We start from the raw sequence: 27,888 nt of genomic DNA, 5'->3' as shown, positions 1-27,888 counted from the left end.
GAATGCCTCCACTTCCTTTTGGTATTTCTTTCCCAGTCTAATCACATTGCAGAAAAGCTGGTATTTTGTGTCTGTGTGTCTTATCCTTTGTAGAATTTGTGCTATTTAATGCTGAAGAAATAATTCAGCAACACACTTCATGCGACGGGGCAGATCCTCAACGGAGGAGAAATGCTGGTGTGGCCCGAGAACCAGATTAAATCCCCTTCTTGGCATATTCATTTTCACTGTGTCTTTCAGTATAATTTTGACATGGAATTTTCCTGGCATAAATCACCCAGGTTTCCCTCTTCCCCTCCACACCACGCTGCGTAGCTCTGTGTTTGGGTAAGTCTCATCTATTAATAGTTGCCCTCTGTGGCTATAAAAAAATACTTCAGTAGTCAAAAGCCAGCCCTTGCTAGGGAACAGCTGTGGATGCCTGAGCACACGCAGGACCCGGCATCACACAGCAAAGCCCTTTCTTGGCTCCATGTCAGAGCAAACTGATTAAATAAGGCCACAGCCGAGCTAACGGAAAAGGAGCCCCTTCCCTGCCACAGAGGGAGAGAGAGGCTGGAGAAACATCAGGGTATTTCCATTTTCTCACTGACATTTTCTTTTGCCTTTTTTTAACTTGGCAACCTCCCCTCCCGTGTCTTCCTCGCTCCACCCTTCTGCCAAGTCCCAATGAAATCTTGCATTTAAAGAAATAGGACAAAGACGTCATCACAGAGAGTATCAAAGGTCGCAGGGTAAATTTTAAGGTCTAGTCTACTTTTTTTTTTTTTTGGTGTGTTTGATTGATTTAACTGATTAAAGCATTTCTGCTCTTCCTGTGCTTTCAGCAGCATCCTGGGTAACTCAGGGGAAATTCAAACCAACCAGCTGTGATCTGTATTACAAAGTCAAGGCTGGAAATACAACGCAAGGATGTTGATGGGGCCATGCTGGAAAGGGTGAAAGGAGAGGCACAGTGTCTCCCAGTAAAGTGACAAAGTGCTTTTACACGTCAGAATGAGAAATATTCAGCTTAGCAGAGGATACAGGGAATTCCTCATCCTCTCGGTACTGCAGGGTACCAGTCTCACCACGGAGGCGCTGCCTGGTGCTCCAGGCACCGGGAATACTCCCCAGATGCCACTTGGAATTTTCATTTGCATGGACTAGTGTTCCTGAAAATCCTTAGGAGCTGCTGAGTTTCAGGAACGGCCATGCGAAGCGTACTGTGGCACAGCCACCTCAAGGGTGAGGAGGGAACGAGTACGGGAGCCTCGAGTCCTCTGGAAACGAGGTTCGGACTCACAGCACACCTGCTCCGAGGCTGCCAGCACTCACGTGGCCACCACCACACAACTTCAGCACTTTTCAGATTCGCCCAGGGACATTTTGCTAAGATCTCCTCACAAAGATGATAGGAATGACTCAAAAATCCAACAGAGTCTTGTGCTGGGGAAACAAACTACCACAGCTTCTCACTGAAGTCCTCAATTTATTGGTGCAACAAGGATATGGCAAATTTATTCCATATTATCTCCTGACTGTAAAGCTCAGAAGATGCATTTTGAGGCAGCAGGAAGAATTTTATTCTCCAAAGCCTTGTAATTCAACCCTGCTGAAGCTGCCCTCACACAAATCAGTGATGACACATCTTTTCAACATCTGGGGCCAAAATTATTTTTAAAAGCATTGCAGGTAATTGCCACTGCTGTCATTTCAAACCACTGCTGTTTCCACTATTTTACCCTCCCTGATGTAACCTAACAAATGTCAAGAGCAAACATGGGCCGCCTGTGCAATTACTGAATTAACAAAAATAATGCATTCACAGCAAACAGCTAACATATACCAACAGCCATGACCTGATCTTTAACTAGAATTTACATGAGATGTTTTACGTTTCCAAGGTTTGTTATATACCACTGAAACATCTGGGTACCTTCTAAAATAATTGGTCTGCAGGGTGCAGATTTTATCGATCTTTTTCACTGGGGCTGATTGGCCACAAGAGTCTTAAAAACAACAGTAGAAAAAAAAATTGTTGAAGCTAGTTCTCCTGAAGAATTTCAGAAAGATCAAATTAGGTCAAAAACTCTAATCTTGGTTTCAGTGGGGTCCCTTTTTAGCAGGGGTCCCTCTATCAGGGTCCCTCCTTTAAAAGAAAAAGGAAATTAAAAATGAAAAACAGCACTGGGGAAAAGTTAAGTGTGTACTTCAAACTCACATGTGCCAGGAAATTTAGAGTTAAAGGTGAAACTCCACCCCAAAGAGCTCCATACTGGAGATATTTCAGCGAATGAACAAACAGAACGTGTTCTGAAATACAAAGACCCAGTAGGGTGCACTAGGTATGGAGTTTCAGCCTTCGCTCCAAATTTCCTGGCTTTTTGGAGGTTTATTAGAGTTTCATACCCCTAACGTTTAAGTACTCAAAGAAGTCTCCTCTGTGCAGCTCAACCCTGATGCTTTTGGAAGCTGAGAACAAGCACTCCAACGGTGTAGCCACCCAGCCATTATTAACAAACCCGAGAACCCTTTCTTGCAAATTCATATCAATTTGGAGCACCGAAATTATGTGCAAACTAGGTAGTTTCAGCTGATCACCCTGAGAAACTCGAAAATCGCAAATCTACTCAGAACAAAACTGAAGGACACGATTTCATTTACCCCAACAGAGCATGTGTTCCTCATCTTCCTCCACTGTGTGCGAGTCCTGTAACTCTGCTTCAGCCAGGGCTGCAGCCAAGCAAACCCAGAATTGATTTTGACAGTAGTGGTTTGTATTCCTGGTCTAAACTCTCTACCTTGTTGTGACGTGGGGATATATTCATCCTACTTCTCAATGAACCTGGCTCTAATGGATGAAAAATGACTATGGTTATTAGCATCATGCTTTTTCACAACACAGCTTTTGTGAACAGGTTACAAATATTGAAGTGGTTCCAACGTATGTCAGTAATTCTAAAAGATCTGTCGTTGAGACTCTGCATCATTGCATTTCCCCATAGCTCTAAGGAGATTACTACCAGCATTGGCCTGAAGCCCCTCTGATCACGCACACTCTTCAACCTTCTCAACCATGCACACAGAGTAAGTTTTAGGACTGTATGACCATTCCAACAGTGTCTTGACACGTGGAGAAGACATCACACATACTTGGAAACCGGCCTCACCAATCCCTCTGCACAGCTTATCTCAGCAGCGGACCTGTGCAAAAGGGATGGGACAGCTCCACCCTGTCCTGATCCTGGGCTGTTTGAGGGAAAATAATTCTTCTTGCTGCAGTGAAGAGAAGATAAACCAAGACATCCACTTCTTGGGTTTTCCCTAGCCCCAAGCTGGGCAGAGGTGAGAGTCTGTGCTGAAGGGCTGACCTGCCCTCTTTCCCAGAGAGAAGACAGCATAGGGAGGAGGCAGACAGAGACTTAAAACACCAGGAACTGCTGCCAAAGAAGTTCAAACGAGAGCAAATAGACACAGATTGTGCTTCATGCTGTTGTCTACATGAGTGTCTACATGTTGTCTACAGATCTATCTCTGCATCCTTTCTCCTTCAATCTTTTCCAAGACCTTCCTCTTTTCCATCGCCTTTCCATTTAGTTAATCCCCTCCTCACTCTGTTCCAGCTATCGAATTCAAACATATTGACATACCAAAATCTCTTGACACACTTATCACACCTATGAAAACCCCCAACAGGCCAACAAATTAAAATACAGAGACTAAAGAAAAAAAAAAACACAGGCCAACAAATTAAAATACAGAGACTAAAGAAAAAAAAAACACAATCAATGATTTCTTGAGTGAAATCTTATTTATATTGGTTTTTATCAGATCAACTGATTAATTTAGGGGCGGGAAAGGATAAGTTTTCAAGCTCATAAGCCCTTCTTTGTGTTAGTTATCTTTTTTTTTCCTAACACTCTTAATTGGCTTAAGTAAAGACAGCTCCCTTGCTGCTGAAACCTGCCTTACTTGTAAACTCCAGCTCTCCCAGCTACATCAAGAAGATCATAGTACTGGCACACTATCAGCTGTTTCTTCTGTTCAGAACTTGCATCTCTCTTCACAGTCTTTCCATCACATCTAGTGAGGCCACAGGCAAGACCTCTGTGACGTAAAGGTATTTTTCTATCCAAAAATATAAACCACTTGCAGAAACTGCTGTTTTCTGAGTAATCACACTTTTGGGTTGGCTTTCTCCCCCGGCATTAGGTTCACGGATAGTGGGGAAAGGCAGAGCTGCTGGGTCAGTATTTATGCCTCTGCTCACATCGACGTTTTCAGCTGAGACTATATAAAGAAAATTCACCTCTTCCTTCTCACCCTTTTCTCTGAACCCTGCGAACCCACTATGTGAAGACACCGGTAATGCCGAGGGTTTGAAGCGCGGCTGCACAGAGCAAACTCCCCTAGGACACGGCGCAAGTCAGCATCATCTCTTCAGAAAGATTTCTGCGCATTTCCACCGGCAGCAATAGTAAAGGGATCGTTAGGAAAAAAACAAAACAAACCAAACAACTGAAGTACTGTTTGCCCAAGTTCAGCAATCCACGTGAGAGGTAAAGTCAAATGCATTGTGCTCGTGGATGCTGTAAATGGAGGTGGAGGGGGCTGCTCTGTATTTCCCCAAGAGGCAGCTATTGCTTGCAAGAACCGGACCTCTATCAGAAAGGAAGTCTGAAAGATAGAATGAGAACTGCAAACCTAAGTATTGTACATGGTTAAGCTTGCTGCAGAAATAGCCTGTGCTTTGCATCTTTCTCTGTGTGAAAGGTGCAACCTCCTGAACTTACAGAAGGTTTCAGCTGCCGCTAATTAAAACCGCAAAGGGCACCTCACACCCACTCCTGATAGGGGAGAAAACCAGGGTGATTAATGCAAAGCCCCACCGCACTTGAAAGAGGCATGCTGGACGTGATCAAACTGTGGGCCTGTGTGTGAGGCACTGTAATTTGAATTGATCAGCAAAGAGAATAAAACAGCTTACATGCACTGCTGCCTTTCAGAAGGTGGGAAGGGATGAGCTCCGCCAGCACAGAGCTGGTAAGGGGTTGCTGGAGAGCGTCCGCGGGGCAGCCGGTCCTGGAGGATGCTGAGCTGCAGAGCAGAGAGGGGCAAATACAGTCCTTGCCGACCTGCACGCTCTGCTCTTGCAAACCTTCCACGCTGGGCTCCAGAGCCAGAGCCAAATGGGTCTGCATTAGCTCTGGAAAGTATATTAATACTTTAATCTATTGTCTCCCACAAGGATTCCTAATGATCTCTGATAGTTTCCTCCATAGATTTCATAGGCTGTCTTCATTCCAAGCGTCCTGCAGTTTGACCAGACAGTGATCTTTTTACATAATGGATAACGTCCATGAAAGAAACCATGAGTCCTACGAGTCTTGGGGAAAAAATGTTTCTTGAAAAAAAACTATTGGAAAAGATGACTGTGGGTCAAGCTAAATTGAGCAAACTCCTACTGTTTCTAGGGTGCACAATTGTATACATAGAAATAGTTTCTTTAGTACTGAAGTCCTGTCTATATCAGAATTCAATACTAGACTTATAAATGTCAGTTGCTAGCATGGGAACAGATGCAACTCCTCCCGGCCGATTAACATCCCTGACATCTGGAATAGAGGACAGAATAAACAGAGAGAACTGAGGATTTCCTGTTGGGACTTGGCTTTTGGGTGACAACTACCAAGATACAGCAGCTCCGTCCTTGAGAGTGTTACCTCTCCAGCTTCTAAACAGCCTTGGGGCTGCTAATTAAAGAACTAGACATTTAACGCTGAATCCCTAGACAAAAACTCAGATATTTGCTTATATGTCTGTCTGATACCTGTGTGAATGCAGGAATCCTTAATGTCAAGAGCTGCACAATGGTCTCTTCGAGGCAGGGGATTAAGTTCTCAAGCTTTCTGAACTGAGGAGCTTTGATGAATTTCTTCTGTTCTTTTTGGATTAGGTGGAAATTAGTCCTTTATTTGGAATCAAGCAGTATTTCTTACAACTCTCCTAGCTCCTCGAAAAGGGCATTAAGTATGCCTCCCTCCTCCAGTGGAAGGTGACCATATTTTGCAAGGAAGCCTCAGGAAAAGACTTCCAGTGGAAGAAAAAGAGACAAGAGGTTGATCTGATTAGAAACTCCACGGAGGAGCCCTGAAGGGCAGCTGCAGCTCAGCCACCCTCTCGGGGCTGACCCAGCCACCTCCTCCTCCTCCTGCTGGCCACGTGGCACAGCACGGCGTGCTCTTCAGACAAGGCTCTGCCATCCCCATCGCTGTTCAAAACCACCATGGAAACTTCTACAAATTGTTCAAAAGTGTAGTCAGACTCCGGCTTACCGGAATGTGCCGATGCCCTTCACTTCGAGCAAGCTTACGTGACCAAACCCCAATCTTTGTTGAACCACGCGGTAAAAGCGATGGGAAAGGTTGCAGAAAAGGGGAGGATCAGGAGAGCCCCGGACTCCAGCTCTTTGGTTCGGTGTCACCCCGAGCCTGCAGGCAGGTGCTGAAAATAGACTCTGGAGCTCGTACAGCTCAGCCCTGCCCCTTGCTCAGGCACAGCAGAAGGGCTGCAGGAGCCCTTAGGGCACACATGTGGATGTTGAGCAAGCCGGTCCTCGGGGTCAGTTATTCTGAGGGGATTTCCAGCAAGTACTCAGCTGATCGTATGCATTGAGGGTGTTTGAAGAGAGTCCAGTAGCTTTTACTGCTTCAGGAATTTCGTCAGCGTTTTCCCAAGAAGGCATCAAGGGGAATGCTTACTTATCTGTCCATGCGATCCTGTGGTGAAGCCTGATGTGCAAGCCCAATATTACATAAAAGGAACAGCTCAGTTAACCATAGTATGGTGCAAGAATTTGCCACATCAAATGGCACTTACAAGGCATGATTTCCTACGATCCCCTGTTGTTTGTTTCAAGTTTTCTAAAAAGGGGCCATGGTAGGTGTCATAAGCTATAAGTCTTCTCTATTTTGTAACCAGCAATATCCCGAACAACACAAGGAATGTGTCTTTCTGGCAAGTGGGTTTATCCTTGCTCCCTCCCTTTGTACGAGGCCAGACTGTATGATCTTAGCATGTTCTAACTTCCCAGAATTGCAGAAATAAAAAAAAGCCAAACAAAATTTGCAAATCTTGTGCTGGGACTCAATACAGTTTGTCCCACTCTCATGAAATAAATAAAAAGAAGTGAGGCAGATATTATTGGATCAAGCCTGTTGTGTGGCTAACGATAACCAGTCCTTTGTTTTCTTCCCTGGAGGCTACTGAAAAAAGGAGGGAAGATGATGTAGTTGGTATCACAATGTTTACAGCACTTCTGCTGAGCAGCTCTGAGAGCAGAGTCCCCACCCACCACCACCGCCCCTCTGAACCGTCCCTCTGGCAAACTACGTTACAGACACATCACTGTACTTAAACCTCTGTGCACCAACATCCCCCCTACCTGACTATAGCACAGAAACTCAGCTCTTTGGAGGACAATACTTTTTTGAGAGGTGCCAGAGAGATTGTAAAAAACAAACAAAAAGTGCAAACAAGCGAAACCCAACCTCCTGTCGTACCGCTGGTATCAGCTCTGAAGTCACCATAGTTGCACCACCACAGTCACTGAAGGACACCAACAAAGTGCCTGAGCGCTTTGTCCCCGGTGCCAGAAGGATCACAAGAAACTTATAACGCAGATCAGAGGTGCCTTGAAATCATTCCAGTCATAGAGTCATAGAATTGTCAGGGTTGGAAGGGACCTTAAAGCTCATCTAGTTCCAAGCCCCTGCCATGGGCAGGGACATCCCCCACTAGATCAGGCTGCCCAGAGCCCCATCCAGCCTGGCCTTAAAAACTCCCAGGGATGGGGCTGCCACCCCCTCTCTGGGCAACCTGGGCCAGGGTCTCAACACCCTCATGGGGAAGAACTTCTTCCTCACGTCCCATCTGAACCGACCCATCTCTGGCTTCAATCCATTCCCCCTAGTCCTACCACTGCCCGACATCCTAAAAAGTCCCTCAGCAGCTTTCTTGTAGCCCCCTGGAGATATTGGAAGCCACTATAAGGTCTCCTCGGAGCCTTCTTTTCTGCAGACTGAACAGCCCCAACTCCCTCAGTCTGTCTTCATCGGAGAGGCGCTCCAGCCCTCTGAGCATCCTCGTGGCCCTTCTCTGGACACGCTCCAGCAGGTCCATGTCACATCTGCAGTTGTGCTTAGTCAGGAAGCATCCAGAGCTGTTTCTAACAAGACTCACAGCAACTTCGTCCCAGGACTTGACGGACTGGGACTGAGACAGGCTGGAGAAGGAAAGTGGCTGGAAATGGATACATCTTCTTTGGGGGATGAAGAAGCACTGAAGATGTGTTTATGACAGCGTTAACCTAGCACTAGCACTTTTTGGGTTGTTCCAAAGGACAAGAGCATTTCAGGAATAAACTCTGCATGGTGAACAGCTGGCTACAACTGCTGACAGAAAGGGTGTAGAAGGAACAAACCCCATCAGTGCCTGAAGGCCCCCCCAGCACCAAGGAAGACTGTGAAGAGTTTCTACAGCACAATGCTCAGGAAACTTTTTATTGGTACCATTTAATCTTCCCCCCTGCCTTCCTCACCAGATTGATGTCTCTTTTCTCTTTCTTCTGCTATTGTTAGACTGAACTTTGGCAGAAGAAATACCTGGAATTAGATGTGAGCTCAGTGGCTGTGGAGAAGTCTTCACTGATGTGGTACAAGGACTGCACTAGAGGGGACCGAGGACTCTTTGCCAATGAAAGTGATGACAAGAGGGGCTGGTGATGCAAAATGGGCTCAGATGGTGCCAACTGAGTCACAGATTTTGACTGAGTCACTAATTGGCATGGCAATCTCTCTGAGGGGATGATGCTGAGGGCAATACTAAAGCCAAACACAGGGTTTGAATCTTCACCCTTTCAGTCAATGAAGGCTTTGCTGCCAAAGCCACTGCCCTAAACCTGTATTTTTAGCTCAGATACTCAAAGCAGTGTACAGCCTTACAAACATCACTGCTAAGTCCACAGACCCAACTGCTCTATTTCGCCACACTGAGCGCAAACCTCCATCAGAGTGGTGGGCATGAGCTTAGCCTGAGCCCCTCAGCCACCACATAAAGGTTCCAGAGAGATGGAGCCTTTAACGGTTTCATTGACAATGCTCAAATACAAATAAATTAAATCTGTTGCAAAAAAAAATAACCTTTGGAGGATCTATGGATCCTGTGGAATAGGACCACTGACTCCAGTGCATCAGTCAGGAGGAGGCGCTTCTCAAGCCAAAACGAACGTGTGGAAGATCTGTGAGCTCAATGCCATGAAATGCAAACCCTCCAGAGAGGTTCACCGAGGCAGTCGTCTCCAAAAAGGAACATACAACTGGTATGCAAAGCACCTATGCTGTGCTAAGGTAACTTCAGATTTTGGAGCTAATTTTTTTTCTCAGGCTTGTGCAAGTACAATCTGTGCAGCAAAAGGACTTCATCAGAAATAGAAATGTCTCTGTATGTCAGAACAACATTAAGGCATAGTCTTAAATTTGTCAGCTAAAATTCACAAGGCTTTTCTTGTTTCATTTTGTATGGGTATTATGCTGGTCACAGAAAAAGTGGTAAGAGTACTATCAAATTAAAAATAATGTATTTTTTTCTAAAAATTGACATAGCTGCTATAACTAACACCTCAAGTTCTCAGAACTATGGTGTTAAAACAATTCAATTTGCATTATGCCTTTGATTTTTGCTTAGTTGTGTTCTTCTCCAGTTCAACAGTATTAAAAGACTGTTATTTTTCCTTTCGGTATTTTCAATCATTAGTATTTAAAATATTTCCTCATTTGAGCTTTTTTCTCTGGTAACTGACTGAAGTCAAGCTGAGCTACAATTCCTTTTTTAAAAAAACACCTCACTGGAGTTTAAAAACAAACAAACAACTGGAAAAGAAGCTTTTCTTTGCAGCTTAATTATGTGTATTTAAAGCTCCAGTACAGCTGATAATGTTGTTTAAAAGCTTCTCTCTATGATGGAATTTACAAACACAGCCTGAACTGCTATAAAGGAGGGGACTCTCAAACAGCTCCTACTTTCCTTCTTAACCTGAATTTTAGTGTTGATGACACAGGGTGTTCAAACCATCCAGAGGCTTTTCCCCATGACTCCATGAATCGCCCTAAAAAAACTGTCACATGGGATACAGACAACAGAATTTAATCTTTAACCTTCACCTTCTGCGTGTTTATATTTCTGATTTATTCGCAGGAAACACTTTTTCACTTAAACACACTAACTCTTATCTGAAGATGACCAAAAGCAAATTGCAGCAATAGAAGGTCTGAGGCACTCAGCTGATGCACGTTATTCAGGGATGCCCCTCTTCAAACTACGACACAAGGAAGCCTTCAGCTGAGGATCTCAGGATTGCATAAACTCGAACCCACCTTCAGAAAGTTGCCCTGTCACTTGCAATGAAGTGGCATTACCCCCACCTTCATATATATAAAAAAGGGTGCAGAAGAGTTCAGTTCCCAACCCAATGCGTGCAGCGGCACTGCCAGGACCCTGGTACCCACCTCCCTCCTCATACCCCCCCAGACTCAGCTGCCCCTCACAGCAGTGCTTACAGAAAGCTGCACTCATAGCATTCAGAATATAGAGTAACCTACCTACCTTCAACAAAGTCCCATAGAATTGAAGACTACCTAAGAGTATTCACATTTTGCTCCATGCCTGAGAGGCTCTTTCCTCTCCAAACACTTTCTGTGACGTTCAATCCACACCCCTGAGAGTCTGTGGTTCGATTGTGTGATGCTACAATACACTGCTCACAACCAACATCTAATGGCTCTCCTGAAGTTGGGCGCTTCAGTCTTTAGCACTTTTAAAACTTTTAAACTTTCTTTAGCCTAGATGGAGAATACCAACTCAACGGCAAGACCATTACTGAGGCTGCCTTTGGATAACTATAATGCAAGCCAAATACTAAGAAAAAAATAAATTAATTACAAACTTCAAAGCCCACAGCAACAACACAAGGGTTCAACAGCCAGCAGGCTGATCAACAGCTGAACAGATATCCCATCATCCAATATGATCATAAAAAGCTCGTTTAAGAAATTGCCTACCTGTAAGGAGAATATGGGTCAAAGCACGTCTTGGTGACTTCTGTTATCTCTGGGTTACAGCACTCCCCACCATCAAAGTTGTACCTCTCGTAATTACAATCCATGTCACACACACCATTCTGCTTCTTCTTGTTGAAGAGCGTGTGGCGTACGTGTCGGCAGTCTCCGCCGTCGTAGCCAGTCAAGGTGTGGTTGCACTCCGGGTCACAGTTCTCGTCTCCGATCTTGCTGATATCACAGTTGGCCAAGATGAGTCGGTGGCGAAGGGAAGAGTTCTTCACCTCCAGCACCTCCAGCTCCCAGGTGATGTTGTAGCGCCTGAAAGCCTCGTTTAAATGCTGATGCTGGAACTCAATCTGCTGACGGCTGACCGTGGGGTTCTGGTGCTTGTCGTCATAGAGATTTACCACACGGTAGCGAACGACTTTGTTGCGGCGGAAGCTGGGGAGCTTGTTGTAGCTGGCAATGACGTTCGTGTTGTCACAGACCGTCTGTCCGCAGAGAGGAGGGTCTAGGCTGGTATCCAGCAAATAGCCATGATGATAGCTGAACTTGCTCTGGGGACTGCTGCCATCCTTCATGGGAGACCAGGTGTTTTTCACATTCAGTAAACTGTCTTGAAGAACTAGCTGAGGTAGAGACGTGTCTTGTCTGTGAATTGCCTGGCCCATGTCCAACAAGATCTCCTTCTGAGACCGGGCTGTCCTCCAGAGGCTGAAGTGCTCTACGTAACCCCGATAGTTCTGGTTCAGGGCATTTCCTCCAACCATGAGCACCTTGCACTTCAAGGTCAGAAGACTGAAGATGCTGCCCACTTGCTCTCCACTCGTGGCCACCTGCGCACCATTCACATAGAGTTTCATCAGGTGCCCATCGTACGTGGCAGCCAGATGCACCCACTGGTTGGGGAGGTAGCTGCGATGCGCCGCAATGGTGGTTACTTTGCGAGCACGGTCCGTCTTCAGAGAGAAGAAATAGCGAGGGTCTCTATTCCCCTGGTCACTGACGGTGTTAATCCCCAGGACCCATCCTCGGTCACGGGACGTGTAAGAACATTTGTCATATAGTCCTATGCGTCCCCAAAAAAGAAATATGAACAAATAAGGATGACAGAATGAAGAAATCAGCCTTTAAATTGCATACATATATCTCTCTAGATGTATATACACACACTCACCAACACACGTTAGAAAGTTAGCATATAAGAAAGACATTAAATCATCTCGTATGTGATTGTGGGCGGTCATTTTAAGACTTGCTATTGAAGGTCAACATTTGTCAGTGGCATGTACAGATGGGATTCCCCTTTCCTGACCAAAGACCAAAACTCTTCTGCAAATTCCTATCAGCAAAACATTGTACTGTGCATTTGGTTCTACCTTCACTCAAGCTACACATAATTGGTTGAAAATAAGAACAGTCTTGAGAAACAATCCTTGCTGATCTCACTCATGCCCCTGACCCCTGTATCTAATAAGGTCCAGAGGAGAAATAAGTATAAAATCTACATACCGCACAGTTTGAGAAACATGAAGCAGCTGCAATAATCTTGATAGGTTCAAGCACCCAATTGCTACAGAGCAAATGGGACGTGTTCAGGCTGCCTGCAGATTCATACCCAACACAAAGCAGTGAGGGAATAGCTTACACTGGCATGCTGGATGTGCCGAAGAAGGTATATAGCACACCTGGACAGGGCACGGAACACGCACAGGTGGACACACATGCTCAGGAAGGTTCCTGCCCCCTCACACACCACTCACTAACAGTTCGGTGGGACTGTACACCAGTGGCTTCTCTCCTAGACCAAGCGTGGATCCACACCTAGAGCTATCTCAGCCAGTCTCCTGACAGCTCCAGCTGGAGGGAAGAGCCCACTCCTCCTCAGTTACAGACACAAGATTTGGCAAGGTAAAGGTATACATTTTCATCTTTCAGTTCTCGAAGACGAAGGGCTGCAGGGACACCCCTCAAGTGAAGAGATAATTGTTAAAGCCTTCAGCACCAAACATCCTTTCTGCTATCAGCACACAGAAAACAATCCTTCCTCCAAGCCTCCACTTCCAAAAGCCTAAAAGAAAATCATAAATCTCTGACAGTTCAATCTTCATGAAAAGACTAAATATCCCCTTACCTCACCCCTGCATCCTCAGCCTCCCAACACTACAACCAAATAACATCTTCTGCTTCTGAGTAAGTTGCTCAACAGCCATCTGTTAACAATCACTCATTAGCAGTGCAGTCTTGTCTAGTATCAACAGAGCAAAGGTTACCGGAGCATTCACTGTATTTTTCCTCCCCTCTCCCAGCACCCACCTTCCCCACTCTCCTCACACTCTTCCCCTCTCCTGCCCCGGTAAAAAAAAAAAAAAGGTCTTCTGATGGGAAAGTTAAAAAAATTTAAACAAGCCTTTTTTCTGCATGCTGGTATTTTGCTAGGGACTCTGAGCTCCCCCTTTTCCTGTTTCCTTTGGAAGAGAGATCCCAGGGTTCGGAAGGTAATGTGTTTATTCATCTGTAGGGCGCACTCAGTTCAAAATCTTTTTGAGACCAGCTTCTAGTTTATACTGCTACTTCTGATCACCAGAAAGGAGAGGAGGAGAACCAGGGAAGGAAAAAACAAATACACTAAAAAAAATTGCGTTTGCTGGGATGGATATTTACCCAAGAAATCCGTGATACGAAAGTCAAAGCTACCAATGACCTTCTGGAGTCTGTTTTTAAAGTAGTTTTTTTAATTTTTCTTTATGAAATAAATTGAGTTACCAAACATTCATTTTCAGATGCGTGAGAGCCTATAAACATCTGAATTTTTATGAATCTCAAATGAAGGTATTGTCCAATGATAGTGGGTGGATAATCCTGCAGTGAATGAGCAGACAGCTGGCAAGACAAGTAACTCTTCCAAATAACTCATAAAAAAATAAGTTACAAAGATCTCAAGTTATTGCAATAAGATCAATAGGGCTAGTCAGACATTTTGTAACGGAGTTTTTGCCTGCCAAGAAATGCCAACGTTATGAGGACAGAAAAAGCGATGCAGAAATGGGCCAGCCCTAACAAGTCTGTCGAAGAAGCTGAGGGTTTTCCACAAGGCCAGGGAACCCTAGGGACTCCCTCGGCTGTTTTGACCCCGAGCACAGGAGGTGAACCCATCCCAGCAGCGCTCCCCACCACCTCCCGCCTCCTCTGCTGCCCGGCGACCGAATTCTCCAGGCCTGCGGATCATGGGGCAGCTGCACGTGCAAGAGCGGCTCCACCTGTTTCTTAAGGCATCCAAGATCCCTGCTGTTGGACCGGCGGCTGCAAGTCCTGGAAGAGGCTTCTGGGGTCTCCGGCTCTGGGGAAGTCCACCACATGGTCTTTCAGGGTCAAGTTTATTTGGCTTTTTGTACTGACCGGGGCTGGAAATATTCTCCCAAAGAACTAATAAATTATGGTGGAATGGAAATTCAGTTTCCTAGCCAGCATTAAAGAACATCTTCCTCTCTCTCTGAAGTGCTGCGTGATGCTAGTGATTGACCTCAGCTGAACAGAGGGAGCTGCTGGAGGAATACTACAGAATAGTAGCAATCCTCCCTCGCCTTTGAGCATTTAAACCCTGATGTGATGCAACGTGTCTTGAGTTTGGCTCAAACAGCTGCCATCAATTCAAGATTTACAGGGAGCCAAAGGAGGGCAGAAAAAGAAAAAAACACACAAACCAGTGACAATAGGGACACCACTGAACACGCCAGTATAAAAGCTGCTGAACTGAAACAGTCTACTATTCCAGTTCCTTCCATTTGCTAGCTTAGGGCAAAGGTCATTACTGATTCCATATGCCACGTACAGTATTCTTTGCTCAAACTTTTACAGACGTCTAACTCTTGATGAAAAGATGGATTGAACATGATTCCTTCAGCAGCAAGACTTGGTTTATTCTTAAGAGAAAGGAAAAGGAGTCAGAAAAGGGATAAAAAACCCCCACTCCCTGTAACTTGCAAAAGTCGTACGCGTTCTTCATGACCTTCTTTTGCTCGCACGCTGCACCTACTTTCCCAATCCCTCACTTACTCTTGGCTTTAGACTAAGAATCCTCCGGCTAAGGGAGTGTCACTTTTCCGTTTTGTCCCCAGCACAATGAAACTAATTTCAGCTGGGACTCTGGATGTCATAATAAAGGAATTTATTACTTCTTCTATGACAACTAATAAGGGCAAAGCCATTGGAAGAGGGATATGTGAAATAATTGCCAGAACTTCTGAAAACTGAATAATTTGATGTTTTCACAATTTATTTCAATTTAGTAAAAGGTTCCATAGCCATGAGTTAATTCTCAGACATAATTAAGAACATTTTAAAAAAGAAGAGGCCTCTTCTACCCCAAACAAGGCTGTTTTTGAGCAAAATCACCCCTTACAATGGCTGATACTCCAAATTTCAAAATTCAGCTGTGACCACAACTAGCATTTACATGAAAAACATAGAGAGTTTAGATTCTCGTTTGTACCGAGTATTCTTTACAATAATGTGGTAAAGGACATTTTTAGCTACTTAATATCCCTTTACAAACCAAGAGTGGTGTAAAGAGGCCTCATGGTAAATGAGACTCAGGCCAATGACTGCAAAACCACAATTTGGCGAATGTGCCTGAAGTTCCTGAGCCAAGAAATGGTGCGAAATAAAACTGATGTTTGTTTTCCCCACAGCAATTAGATTAAAAAAATATGTACAAGTTTCATACAGCAGCAAACAGTTTTCCTCACTTCTGCTCGCCCTGAGTCTCTTGAAAGGGATGGAGCTACAGCTGAGAAGAATACTGACAGCCCTTCTCATTCCTTAGCCTGAATGATTTTTTCCCTGTAAAACTTCTGTTCCTGAAACCCAAGGGATTAAAACAGAATTTTATTACCAAAAAAAAAAAAAGAAGAGGTGCTAGTTCAGCTTTCCAGTAAGAGGCACTGGTAGCCTTCCCTCCCCAAAAACGAGTGAGTCACTTTTCAGGCAAGTCCAGAGAAGTGCAGGAACAGAGTAAGATGCCACGTTCCCGTACGCTGGGCCAGAGACAGATTTTGATGGCCCGTGAGGCTCCCTCCAGTCCCACAATGTTTGTCCCTTGTAGGAAAAGTAAATTCCTAGGCATCAAAAGAGTGGGGAAAGCTGGAAAATTAAACTCCAAAAGCTGAAAGCCCAAAGCCAGCCAGGGAAAACCAGAGATGTTGTCTCTCCTGTTTTCTTACAAGTGAAAAATCTCAGTTCTCTGGCTACTGACCCACAACCGCTCCAGCACCCAACTGTCCACCTGACCTCCTCCAGGAGGCCCTAACCAAGGCCAGTGCGTGATTTATACCCCGTTTTGATTTCAGGGCTTCACTGGGGACTTAAACAGAGCCACATCCTTGCGTGGGCCCCGGGCACTGGGCAGGATTTGGCTGCCCGAGCAGCGCGTGCAGCATCAGCTGCTCAACTTCTGGAAGAAAGTCCTGGGTGAGGGCACGAGGCATTGCTGGAACCCAGCTCCCGACGCCGAGGTTGGAGCAGATGTTTATCTGCAGCAGCCACAGAGAAACGGGAACTCACAGCTAGAGGCTGGGGGGGGGAGAAGTTTTTCCGCTGCACCAGCCACAGAGAAACGGGAACTCACAGCTAGAGGCTGTAGCTGCTGGAGTCATAAGCAGCACGCTGTGGGCAGAGTTTGAAAGAAGAGAGGCCAAAGTGGCCCATGCAAGCTGCTGTAACCTACTTCAATATTATCAATAACAGACTCCACGCCTCTCTCTTCTCACTTCAATGCTGTTTCTTTTGTCTTGCTAACAGCAATCTTCCCGGTAGTCAGCCCAGCCATAGAAATATCTAAGAATTTAATTCTTTACGCAGAAAAAGTTTCCCCACTTTGCTGAGCAACGGGAAGCAAAAAAAAAAAAAAAAGACTTGTTATGCTTTCCTTTCCAGGAGCCGAGAGGCTGGGGGAAGGGGACGAAGGAGGTCACTCTGACTTTGAACACATCAGGTGTGCTGCGGAGCCCGTCACAGCCGTGCAAGGCAGAACGGAAAACAGTGCCCTGCACTTCTGAAAGTTGGCCATGCCTGTTTTGCTGGGAGACTCCAACCAGAGGTGACAGGACTCAGTTATGAAAGGGGAATTTAGGTCAACAATCAAAGCTGCAGTCAGGGGGCCCAAGAACAGGGAGCTAAAGGTTGGGGCTGTTTTTTCTTTAGCATGCTTTAATCGTTTAGTATCAAAGCACAGAGGAACGCTTGAAAGAGCAAATATTCTACAGGAACCTATAGAAAGCTTTTATCTGTCCAGAGGAAAATAATTAAAACCGACAGATTTGGGTTAAGTATCCCCATGTTCCATGCAATTGGATAAGTCAGCGAAGATCCACTGGAGCAGTTCTTGAGTTCTGCACTGGATATTTCATAGTATGACGTTGAACCCAATATAGTTTTACAAAGGGGAGAAATAATCTCTCCTTTCCTTTGCCGTGCTTTCCCCAGCCCCCACTTCCTTCCACAATAGTTAAATAATTCAAAGTCCAGAGTACTTAAGGCAACATCTCTGTCTATACCATTTCCAACACAGCTAAGAGGCCTCCTGAGGTCATCCCTCTGAGACGAGGAGTGGCTCAAGCAAACCACCTGAGACTTGCTCAGGTGGCAATGTACTACTTAAGTGAGCAAAAAGGGGATGTTTGCTGCCGCTATCAATCTAGCTGAATTCACACCAGATATTATCATTTACAAGCCACGCAATAGGATTCAGATCTGAGACAGAAGGATGGAGTTCTTTTTGTTATGACGTGAAAGACGAGATCTTCCTCATGTAGAAACACAGAGTCTAATACAGCTATGCCTATTTAAAGTTGAGAACCTGGCCTAAGGCTCTTTGCTATATCAAAATCTCTATATCGCTGCCATTTAGCATTACATTAAGCACACATTCTGTACCACGTCTCAAATTCCCAGTCACTCACAAGCTCAATGAGATACTTGAAGCCTGTAAACAAGGAGGTGAGAACGGCTAAAACAGCAAAACACGATTTTGTAGTGGCTGGTTAGTTATGAACATTACATAAATCCTTCCCTTCTGATAACAAAATCATGTAGGCTGCAACAGAGCAGCCACTGGCATGGACAATCATATTAGTGACACTTCACTGAGCCTATTGTGAGAATATACCCGCTAACAGTATATAAGAGCTTAGCGCAAACAGATCTGGTAGGCTGGGGTTGGCGAGAAATTATTAGATTGTGAGGGTTCTGAGGTGTAAGCGAACACACAACGCTGCGTTAGCAGATGGCACGGAGGAACGAGCCTCAGTCCTTGCAGCGTTGTAACAGGGCCAGCCTTGGGCTGGGTGTTGCTTTTGCAAGGGCTCCTTTGTATACAGGATCAGCGTAAACAAGTATTAGCGGGAAGGTTGGCTTCTTATCTAGATCTCCCTAAGCACTTCACAACAAAGCTGCGGAACCAGCGGAGACTGGTACTCGGTTCATAAACTGTCTGTCTGTGATCTAATAACTAGGTTTAGGTGGGCTTTTAGACTGATAGCAAAAAGCACATCCTTTGCAAGGGTCAAACTTCAGTCCCTGCTATAAAGTCTGGGACCACAGAAACACTCCAGCACTGGTGTTAGATCATAGGCTGGACTTGATGATCTAAGAGGTCTTTTCCAGTCTCAACAATCCTGTGTGATTCTGAGTGTGATTCCAGAGAACAAAGGAAAGGATCGTCTAACATCTACAAAATAATCTATTTCTCCTGCCTCGATCTCAGAACCAACAGAATATTTTTGGTTGGAGCTTGGGAAACCAGTATGTGTCCACGTTATTAGACTTGATCGTAACACATGCAGACATAGGGTCAGAATTAAGACAGTACAGGCAGGCGTCATCTGGATACTACTTAACTCAAAGGCATAAACTGCAGCCAGCAGCATGTTCCTTCAGAGAATCACTGGTGTATGTCATAAATATGGGAGGCTTTGCATCAGGCTTGATTCAGACAAGAATTCAGGTTGGTGGCTGCCAGTTTGAGGCACTCTAGTGTGGCTCTCTGATAATAAAGCAGAGTTGAGGGTTTATGAAAACCCAAATATCCTGCAAGTACAGGGAATGGAAAGCCCTGAGTAAGTTTGCTGGTGCGGCTCAAAGGGACCTTAACCCACCCCTCTGCTTCTAGGCTTATCTATGCTCAGTGATCAGCAGAACCAAGTCACGAATTAACCATCCTATTGTAGCTGAGGCAACGTGTTCACCTGCAGAGAAAGACAGCAGTAACGTCATTCTCACTTTAAAAGCAGATGCTGCAAAACACACCAATACGTGATGGAAAACATCCATCGTTCAGAGACACATGCATAACATGGAAAACTGGAAGCAAACACAAACCTGCAGAAAAGGCCACAAATACACTGGCACACCAGCAGAAAGGTCACTCCAGACAGAGATGAACAAGCCCAGCAACGTGCTTGGTGGAACATACGTTACCTCTGCTTCCACGTCTCCTCCTCCTCTCTGCACTTTAGTGAAACACTGATTAGCTATCAAAGCTCTATAAAGAAATTTACTCCTGCACGTGCTGGCACAGAGTGGCTTCCCTCCCTTTTGTAAGCTTTAATGCTTGAAAGCAAGCACTGAGAGTATCTTCTATAGAAGGAACAGACACATAAGTACCATAACTTCCAGGCAATCTAAATGATAAAGTGGTATTTCTGGCCTCCTTTCAGAAAACAGCAGAGAGAATTGATCATAAACTGGGTCAAGATAGGTCAGCATACCTCAGAGCAGATCAGATGGCCAGAGCATCCCAGGAGGAAACGTTCTCCTGGAAGGATTATTAGGGGCACATCTGTGCCATCAGATGACCGTGCACAATACCCATCAGCTCACTGGGAGTTCAATATGGCATTTCCTTTCAAAATGTGCTTTGTGCCTGACAAGCACTGTAAGTCAATCAGCTGCAGCAGCGGCCAAGCCCGTAGCCGTGCTGGAAAAACGCCTGACGTGCTGCCCTATGGAAGACCCTCCGCGGCCAGAAAGGCAGAGCTGCAAGAAGCGGAGGTCTACGCATGAGACCGCTTGTGGTGCTGATCAAAATACACAGCCACGATCGAAGAGGGGACAACAAAACAGCTCGTTTTGCTTTTTAGCATTCCCTTGTCTCTGACCTTTACAGCAGCTTTAGGGCAGCACTGGAACCAGCTGAGCAGTCGCTACTCCCAGCTGCAGAGAGAAGAGCATTTACACCATTGCACAACGCGTGTGTGCTCGTGGGGGGAGGTTCGGGCGGGAGAACAAAGAAGGAAATCTAGTGGCACCTAAATCAAACACTATGATCAATGAGGGAGTGAGAAGAGGACCTGGGGAGTGGGGACAACCTTACAACCTTTCCAGGATCAGACAGATGGCCAACATCCACATTATTACAAAAACAAAACAAAACAAAAAAATTCCATGAATGCAAACTAGGGCACCCTGCAAGGAGACTGTAAAAATCACATCACGATAGCTTAAACTTGTCTTTGTAATTGAGGGGCATTTCCACATGAAACAGTTCTAGTTATTTAATTGGATTTTGAGAACATTCTTGGGCAGATACCTTGTGAGTACAAAACCGAGTAGTTCCAGTGCATTTACACTGATTTATACCACGCGAGGTCTTTGCCTCTGTGAGAATTAAATATCTTACTGTAAAAATATCTTAGATCTTATCCAGACCCAAATATCTTATTGCATCTGGCTTTCCCCATATGACTGCATCTTTCCTGTACTAATAGAAACAGCTGAGGAATTTACCAACCTTAAAAGAAACGTCTCCGACACAATACACAGAGCAGCGTGCAGCAACAGCAGGCACAACGGAGCTCGTCGTGCCTGGTTTCTGCTGCTGCGTTTGAAAGGGATCCGGATCTTCTTTAATCAGGACTGCTTCGTGCCTCAAATTCCCTGCTCCATACTTCCACACAAGTTCCAAACCCATACACAAACCACAGAGATATTTCTGCTTTCTAGGAAACATCCCGCTGAAAAAAACCTGCCTCTCCAACATGATATAACTGTCATAGTATGCATTCCAGATAGGCTGTAGTCACCACATACTAACCTAAGTATAGAATTTTAGAGCTCTACTTTTCTGCTCAGTTTGCATCCAGTTTCATTTGTTTTGGTATGATTTTCCTCCTGGAAATACCTGAGCCTGTTCTACAAATATCAGCGATCACTTGATCTGTGAGTACGAATAAATAGACATCTAAAAGAAAATTCTCACACAGATACTCACAATGTTAGAAGTGCACAGAAACAAATTCACACCTATTAAACCAAAGGCTGTAGCTGAAAATTCAGTTCTTAAAGGACAAGATGGGACAGCGATGGGCAAACCTCCAAAAGGTCATAATTCTACTTCGCTTTCCATAAGCGTTGCCAAAATCAAATGCTTCTCAAAAGTAATTGACCTTCTCAAGTCTGCAGAACAGGGAGAAAAATGTAAAAGAAACAAGCTACCTTGGAAGATTTTTGGCAATTCTCGTGTTTAGCTGAGCAGCAGGAAATATCGTATGTCCAACCTTTCTTATGTTATTTCAGCCCTTCTACTTCTGGTTAAATTTGGAACCAAAGAAATGAAGACTAACAAAACAGCGTGTACGTGTGCTGCTGCTCTGTGCACAGCCCTGCACATACGTGTGCATACAGGTTTGAGGGAGCAGGCAGGGGCATTTTGGGCTCTAGGCTTAAATTTGAATTTTGAGGAACGGTCTCCAGCTGGAGATGTCTCAAAACGAAACGAAATCCTGCCTCAGAACACTAATTACCTTTGATAGGTCTTTGGTCTAGATTTTCTGTTTGCAACTCAGCCAAAGTCACTGGAATTGGTCACTTCAGCGTACATACCCTTTCTGGACTGCTGTCCTGCCCTGAGACGTGAGATAGACAACCCAGCAAGGAGACAACAAGCGAAAGTCACCTCAAGCTTATTCTTTGCTGTCTCATTCACTTTTTTTATTTTTGACGGACATCCTCTGTGTTAGCTCCACAGTCCTGACACTGTGAGGGCTCCAGCTTCCAGAGGGAAACCTTGATTTGGCTTCCTGAAGTTTGTACTCTTGGCTTCACTGAAGTCACAACAGTAAAACTCTTACTACTTTCACAAAAAAAAAAAAAAAATCAGTCTTGTTTTTCAGCTTTTCTTCAGACTAACACACCACACTGATTTCAAGGGGAAAAGCCAAGTTGCTGCTCAGCAAACCGTTCTGGCTAAAGGCGACAAAATCTAAACCTGATTAAGAATGTAGGGAAGCGAGCCTGACAATTCAGCTACAGTCATGCCCAGGAGATCCTACGATGAGCTGGAAATACTACGGTGATTAGAAATATCCTACCAGTGTTGAGAAGAATCCACAGAACTCCTGGAAAACTAAAGGATTTTAAATTGGCACCCTAGTGCTACCTGTGCTTTGCTGCTGGCTTCAACCACTTTTGCAGTAATAGTTGAAAACCCCAGAACAAATGGATGTTAGAAGCACTCAGACACAACATGGATAAGGACTGAATTAACTCTTCAAGACCTTGTAATTTGGAAAAATGCTGAATTTTAATTTGAAAGTTATGTTGACAGATACTTCACTGCTCTACTCAGAAAGTTTTTTCAATGATTGACTCTCAGGGCTAAAATATTGCATTTTCTCTCTGTTACAAAGTGGCTAAGTTTCCATATTCATCCATTAGATTTACTCATATAATCTATTCTTACATTTCCTTGAATTATCAGATTAATATTCCTCAAACATATACTTAAAGATCATGATGATCACGTCACCTCTTAACCTTCTTGAATCAAATACTGTAAGACTTGTCACAAATCATATAATTATTGCCATTGTTGTGTGGTGTAGTTTTTGGTTTTTTTCCTCTAAATCCTCTTTTATACAACATCCTTCTTAAACTGTGGACACGAGTTGACAAAGGAGTTCAGCAGCAGCTACTCCAGTGTGGATACAAGGATAATACAACCTCCCCAGTCCTGTTCAATGCTTCCTTGTTGACAGAGCCAACTCTAAAGGACTCTAAACCTTTGGCCACAGCATCACATTGGCAGCTCACATCTACAGGCTTTATCTATTCCAGCAGGCAGTTACTCCCACACATTTAACTTCCAGGTGAAAGACCCTTCCCCCATCATCCCTCCTTTACGTAGGACCTGCCACCGTCTTTCCATATGTATGACTTCACATTTGGCTTTATTCTAACACATACTGTCTGCATGTTCTAAAGTTCTGAAAACACCCAAGTGAGAGTCCTGTTTTGGTCATTGTTTACCACTCCCTGAACTCTGCAACATCTGCAATTTTTATCAGCACTGATTTTATGTTTTCTTGCAGGTTGTTGACAGAAAATATTAACTAGTGAAGAGCCAAGACTGCGTTGTGCTGAATAGGAGGGAATGCGGCCAGAGTCACACTGTTCAGGCAACAGCTCTGTTTTTCAGTAGGGGAAAATAAATACCTGCGATGCTCATGAATACGAGCTTACACAAGTCAAGAGAAAAAAGATGGGACAAATAGATAAGTAGGAGATTGGCAAGATATGCCTCTGTCTTTTTGTCTCTTTGGCATTCCGCAACCTCAGGCCTTTTTTAAAGCAGCACAGCGCCGCAGGGACCTCCACGACTCTGGCCAAGGGGACTCCTTGGCTGAGCATTTCTTGTGTCTGGTATAACAGAGTGGCATTTCCCACTTACAGCATCGCGAGTGATCAAAGCACTGCACTGATAATACTTCAGCCTTGCAAACAGCATCTCTTTAGGGCTGCTGAGAACCATTATCCCACCTTCACAGATGGAAAGGATAGAGCTGAAGGGACCTTGAGTAGCAACTCTAAAACCCCAGTGCAACTCATGCACCTCCAACCACAACACCAAAAAATAAGGAGCTTGAATTAGCAGAAGAGGGAGCCTGCCTGTCTCTCTTACAGGAGTTTCATCACTGCTGAAACAAACACCCTTTCTTTCTCCCAAAGCATCTAATTTATCGCTGAAGGAAATCTCAGTTCTCTTCCCGAAACCACCAGCCAACTGCCTCTGTTTTCTTTTCTGCCAACTCGTCTCTGTCTCCCTTCCTTAAAGAACATCTTGTTGCAATGCCCTTCTATAGCAATTTCCACATAAAAACGTGTGCCTCGTCAAGCCTGCCCCGTCACCAGTGTTTGACAAGTGTCAGAGAAACCCCATAAAAGCCAGGCTACGAGTTCGTCAGCGCAAAGGACACCATGTGTTGAACACATTGTCAGTTCTCAATAAATAACATCCCTGCAGAACAGCTGGTTGGATTGCTTGGGTTTGGAAGAATGTTGGCCACGTTGCCTACTTACGTGCATCCTCCTCAATGATGCACAGAAGATCCTGTGCATGGGGAGCGGAAACACATCACTTCCAGGAGATACTAAAGTTGGGTTTTTTTTAAAAAAAAGATGTATCTCAACACATGTTTAGATCCTGACTCAAGGTTTATGGCCAATTTGAAACATACAGATGTGCAATGAAGTGTTGGTTTCTTGATAGAGGTCTTCATCCCGAGCGAGGGAAGATATGGGCAGTGGCAAGAAAAACTATCCCAATCTCATTTCATTCTTCCCTCTCTCTCACAAAATACATAGCTCCTGTTTCATTTAGTGCCTTCTTGAGTATCAGAGCATAGAAATTGTTCACCAAAACAGTTTGGCTTTCACAGAGTGAGGCAAAATACATGGTTGGAGCAGAAAGGCCCTGGCTTCTCTACCTCTGGCATTAGTGCTCGAGGCAAAGGGAACTGGTGGAGCAGGTGCCTCATATTGTTAAGTTCTGTCAAGAAAGCAGACTTTTAATCCCACATGCTTTCATGAGGTTTTGTGCTCAGCCTCCTGCCACTGCAAGGTGTCTTTCTCCATGAGTGCAAGTGCTCCCAGCCCACCTTTGCTGCCAAATCCCAATCCTACAGAAAGCTTTGGAGAAGAAACACAGACCCCTCACAGTATCACTTCGCCTCAGTGAGATGCAGCTGCTGTCATTTCCCTCTCTGGTCTGTTCCAGGGAGCCTGCAGGTGTTTGGATACAGTCATTTCCCAGTAAAACTGGTGGTATGCTCATGTTTAAAATAAAATAAAATAAATGCCTAGTATTACAGCATGTAGCTGAAGACCACCCCTGTCTGAGCATTGCCTCTGGTGAGACAGAATGTAAACAGTCTGTTTGATCAAACCATCTCTAGCAAGAGGACTTTGGGGAATTCCAGTCTTTCCAGCACAGAGCAGAAGATTCGCTGCTCTTCATTAATTCAGAGCTCTTCAAAGGGCAAGAACAAACCGCTCAACTTTCCTCCTAGGAGAAACTGTGGATAGTTACCCTGGAATTCTCGGAGGAAGCTCACCAGTATAAATCAGGTCCATTTCCACCACCCTCCTGATCCTCTTCTTTGTTTATCTGTTCACAGGCAAAGGGATTGTGCAACAACTGATAAACTTGAGCCATTCTGCAAAGCGAAATGCTCATGCCTGATTGTCTTCCCTCCCCGTTGGGGTGGGAGGTGGAGAGACCACACTGGAATAGTCTTACAGATAAGGCTATTAATTACATGATGGAAAATATTTGTACAATAAGAGAAACTCCTCTTTCAACAAAAAGCAACCGATAAGACTATTTTAAACCATCCCATTTTAAGGTATGGAGATTCTGCCAGCACCAGAGACCTTCTGTAATACATCTAAAACTTCAGGACTCTTAGAACTAAAAGTGGGACCAAAAGTTTCACATCTATCTTATCTATAAAAACTCCCTTATTCCCAATTTCCAAAGACAGTCCTTATGGAAGAAGAGGAGCATGGGACGGTGATGCGAGCACTGCGTGATACCTCATGTCTGCACGAGTGAGGAACCACAGCCTTGACCAGTGCTGCCTCCCTCACTCCCAGAGCTTTTTTTATCTGATGATTTGCTGCATGATTTTGAGTAGCCAGAAAGGCTGTTTAGAGGATCCCAGTGTCTCCTGGAAGGAAACAAACACACAGTTCCTTCACCTCCTACCTGAAACTACTGAGATGCAGTGCTAAGGCACAACCCAGGAGCAGTCATAAGAAAATGGACTTTTTCTTGCGTTCCTCCTGTGCTGTAATGAGGTTGTGGGACCTCTGGAGCAAGTCAAAACACTCTGTTTTCCAGTTGATAGCACCATTACGGTGCCTACTCGTCCCTTGCCCCAGAGCTCATGGTGACTACACTGTCCTGTGTTATCTTCCTGGGGTCCCGGTCACTCCTACCTCCTTACTGTGGTGGTTCTCCGAGGGGGATGTGCAACACCAGATGTATCAGCCTCGTGCTCAGACTACAGTAGGACAATTACCCTTTGGGCTATTTTAATCCTTTTGCAGCCTTTGTGCAACTTAAGCAACAGTTTTGCCAGGGGCTAGAATCTAGATTTCAGTGTCTAAAAAAATAATTAAAAAATAAAGGCAAAACAAGTGGACTCGTGAAGAAGAAATTCTACAAGTTCATTGAAGCTAACCTTTCCATTTGGAGTTCCTCAATTCTCTTCCCATTGATTTTACAGCAAATTTAGACTATAATTTTACTCCTGGTTTTTTTCATATTTTCCATGATGAGGGGAAAAGAAGAGAAAGACACAGCTAGACAGACAGGCAAACATCTCATCAAAGAAACTCCTACAAGCAGATGCAGAGTAGGAAACATCCAGCAACCCTGCTGGCTCCAACCCACAGCCTGGACCTGAGCACGTGGTTGATTCTCATTAACTAATTTTTCTTCCTGTGAACTTCCTCTGAGGGTGTTTGTTTACAAACAGAGGAGGGGATATTACTGCTGGAGATGGGGCAGCGTGGGAGGGGAGAAGGTGTTTAGGGCCACTAGACTGGAGAGCAGAGCTCAGAAGGGTTTGTTGCCAGAAGCACAAAGGGCTCACTGTAGCGCTGGTATACGGCCTCATTCCACAGCTTACAGGGATTACGATAGGTATATGCAGAAAATGCTCCAAAAAAGCCAAAACAACCCTACATTGTGCAAATGTTTCCCACTGCATCACCATAACCATTACACACCCAAATTAAACCAGCGACGGCGGTGACGGTGGTTGGAGGTTGTTCTCCGTGACATCTACTCCTCGGCTTGCTCGCTCTCCTCATCGCACGCACTCTGCCTCTTCCCCACATTCTAGACGTTCATTGAGCTGAAGCAGCCCCTCTGATTTCCTCTCCAAAGGAGTTACTCTAGGTTTACACTGGTGTGTTCCACAGCAGAACCTGGCTCGTGCTGCTCACCCTTCCCTCTGCCAAGTACGTTTCAAAATCGCGTGCGTAATGCATTTAGTTAACATTTGCTTTTTCTCCCAGTGCTCCTTTTCTCCCTGAACATCTCCATTCATGAGCCACAGCACAGGAGGCTTCCAATTCTTGTCTAGTTTACACTGAAAATAATTCCCATTAAATTATCACTGGTGAAAGGTGCTGTTTTGACCTCAGAGAGGCTGCTCTGTTTATCCACAAGACAGATGCAATTTAAGACAGTAGTAATGCAAGCTCCAGATTTCAACCTTAGCACCTCAGGCTTTACAAGCACAGATGCTGCTGAATTCAGAACAAAACCGCGTGGATTGTATGATGTACAGCCTCCCTGTTGACGCTGCCGACAGAAACGCCAGTCGTTCATCCACGAGGGTGTTCACTAGAGCGTGATCCCTCCCCAAAACAGCCCAGGGCACTCACAGGCTGTGCGCAAAGCCCCTTCTGCAACCTCTCACCTGGTCCGTACTTAACTATGGGG

General features: G+C 44.9%; 1 protein-coding gene across 1 annotated transcript in view; it reads right to left on the bottom strand.

The window, feature by feature from the left end:
- Nucleotides 1–12,168, bottom strand: part of PAPPA (pregnancy-associated plasma protein A, pappalysin 1) — a gene marked incomplete at its 5' end in the record, with an annotated part of 150,187 nt that extends 138,019 nt beyond the window's left edge. Inside the window, one exon of the mRNA XM_009864832.1 lies at nt 11,100–12,168. Within this exon, the coding sequence (XP_009863134.1) occupies nt 11,100–12,168 (1,069 nt within the window). The remainder of the gene's footprint in view (nt 1–11,099) is intronic.
- Nucleotides 12,169–27,888: the final 15,720 nt, after the last annotated feature.

Source organism: Apaloderma vittatum, unplaced genomic scaffold (assembly GCF_000703405.1).
Source record: "Apaloderma vittatum isolate BGI_N311 unplaced genomic scaffold, ASM70340v1 scaffold2312, whole genome shotgun sequence".
Lineage (NCBI taxonomy): Eukaryota > Metazoa > Chordata > Aves > Trogoniformes > Trogonidae > Apaloderma > Apaloderma vittatum.
Note: the sequence above shows the minus strand (reverse complement) of the source record. Positions and strands in the feature narration are given on the sequence as shown.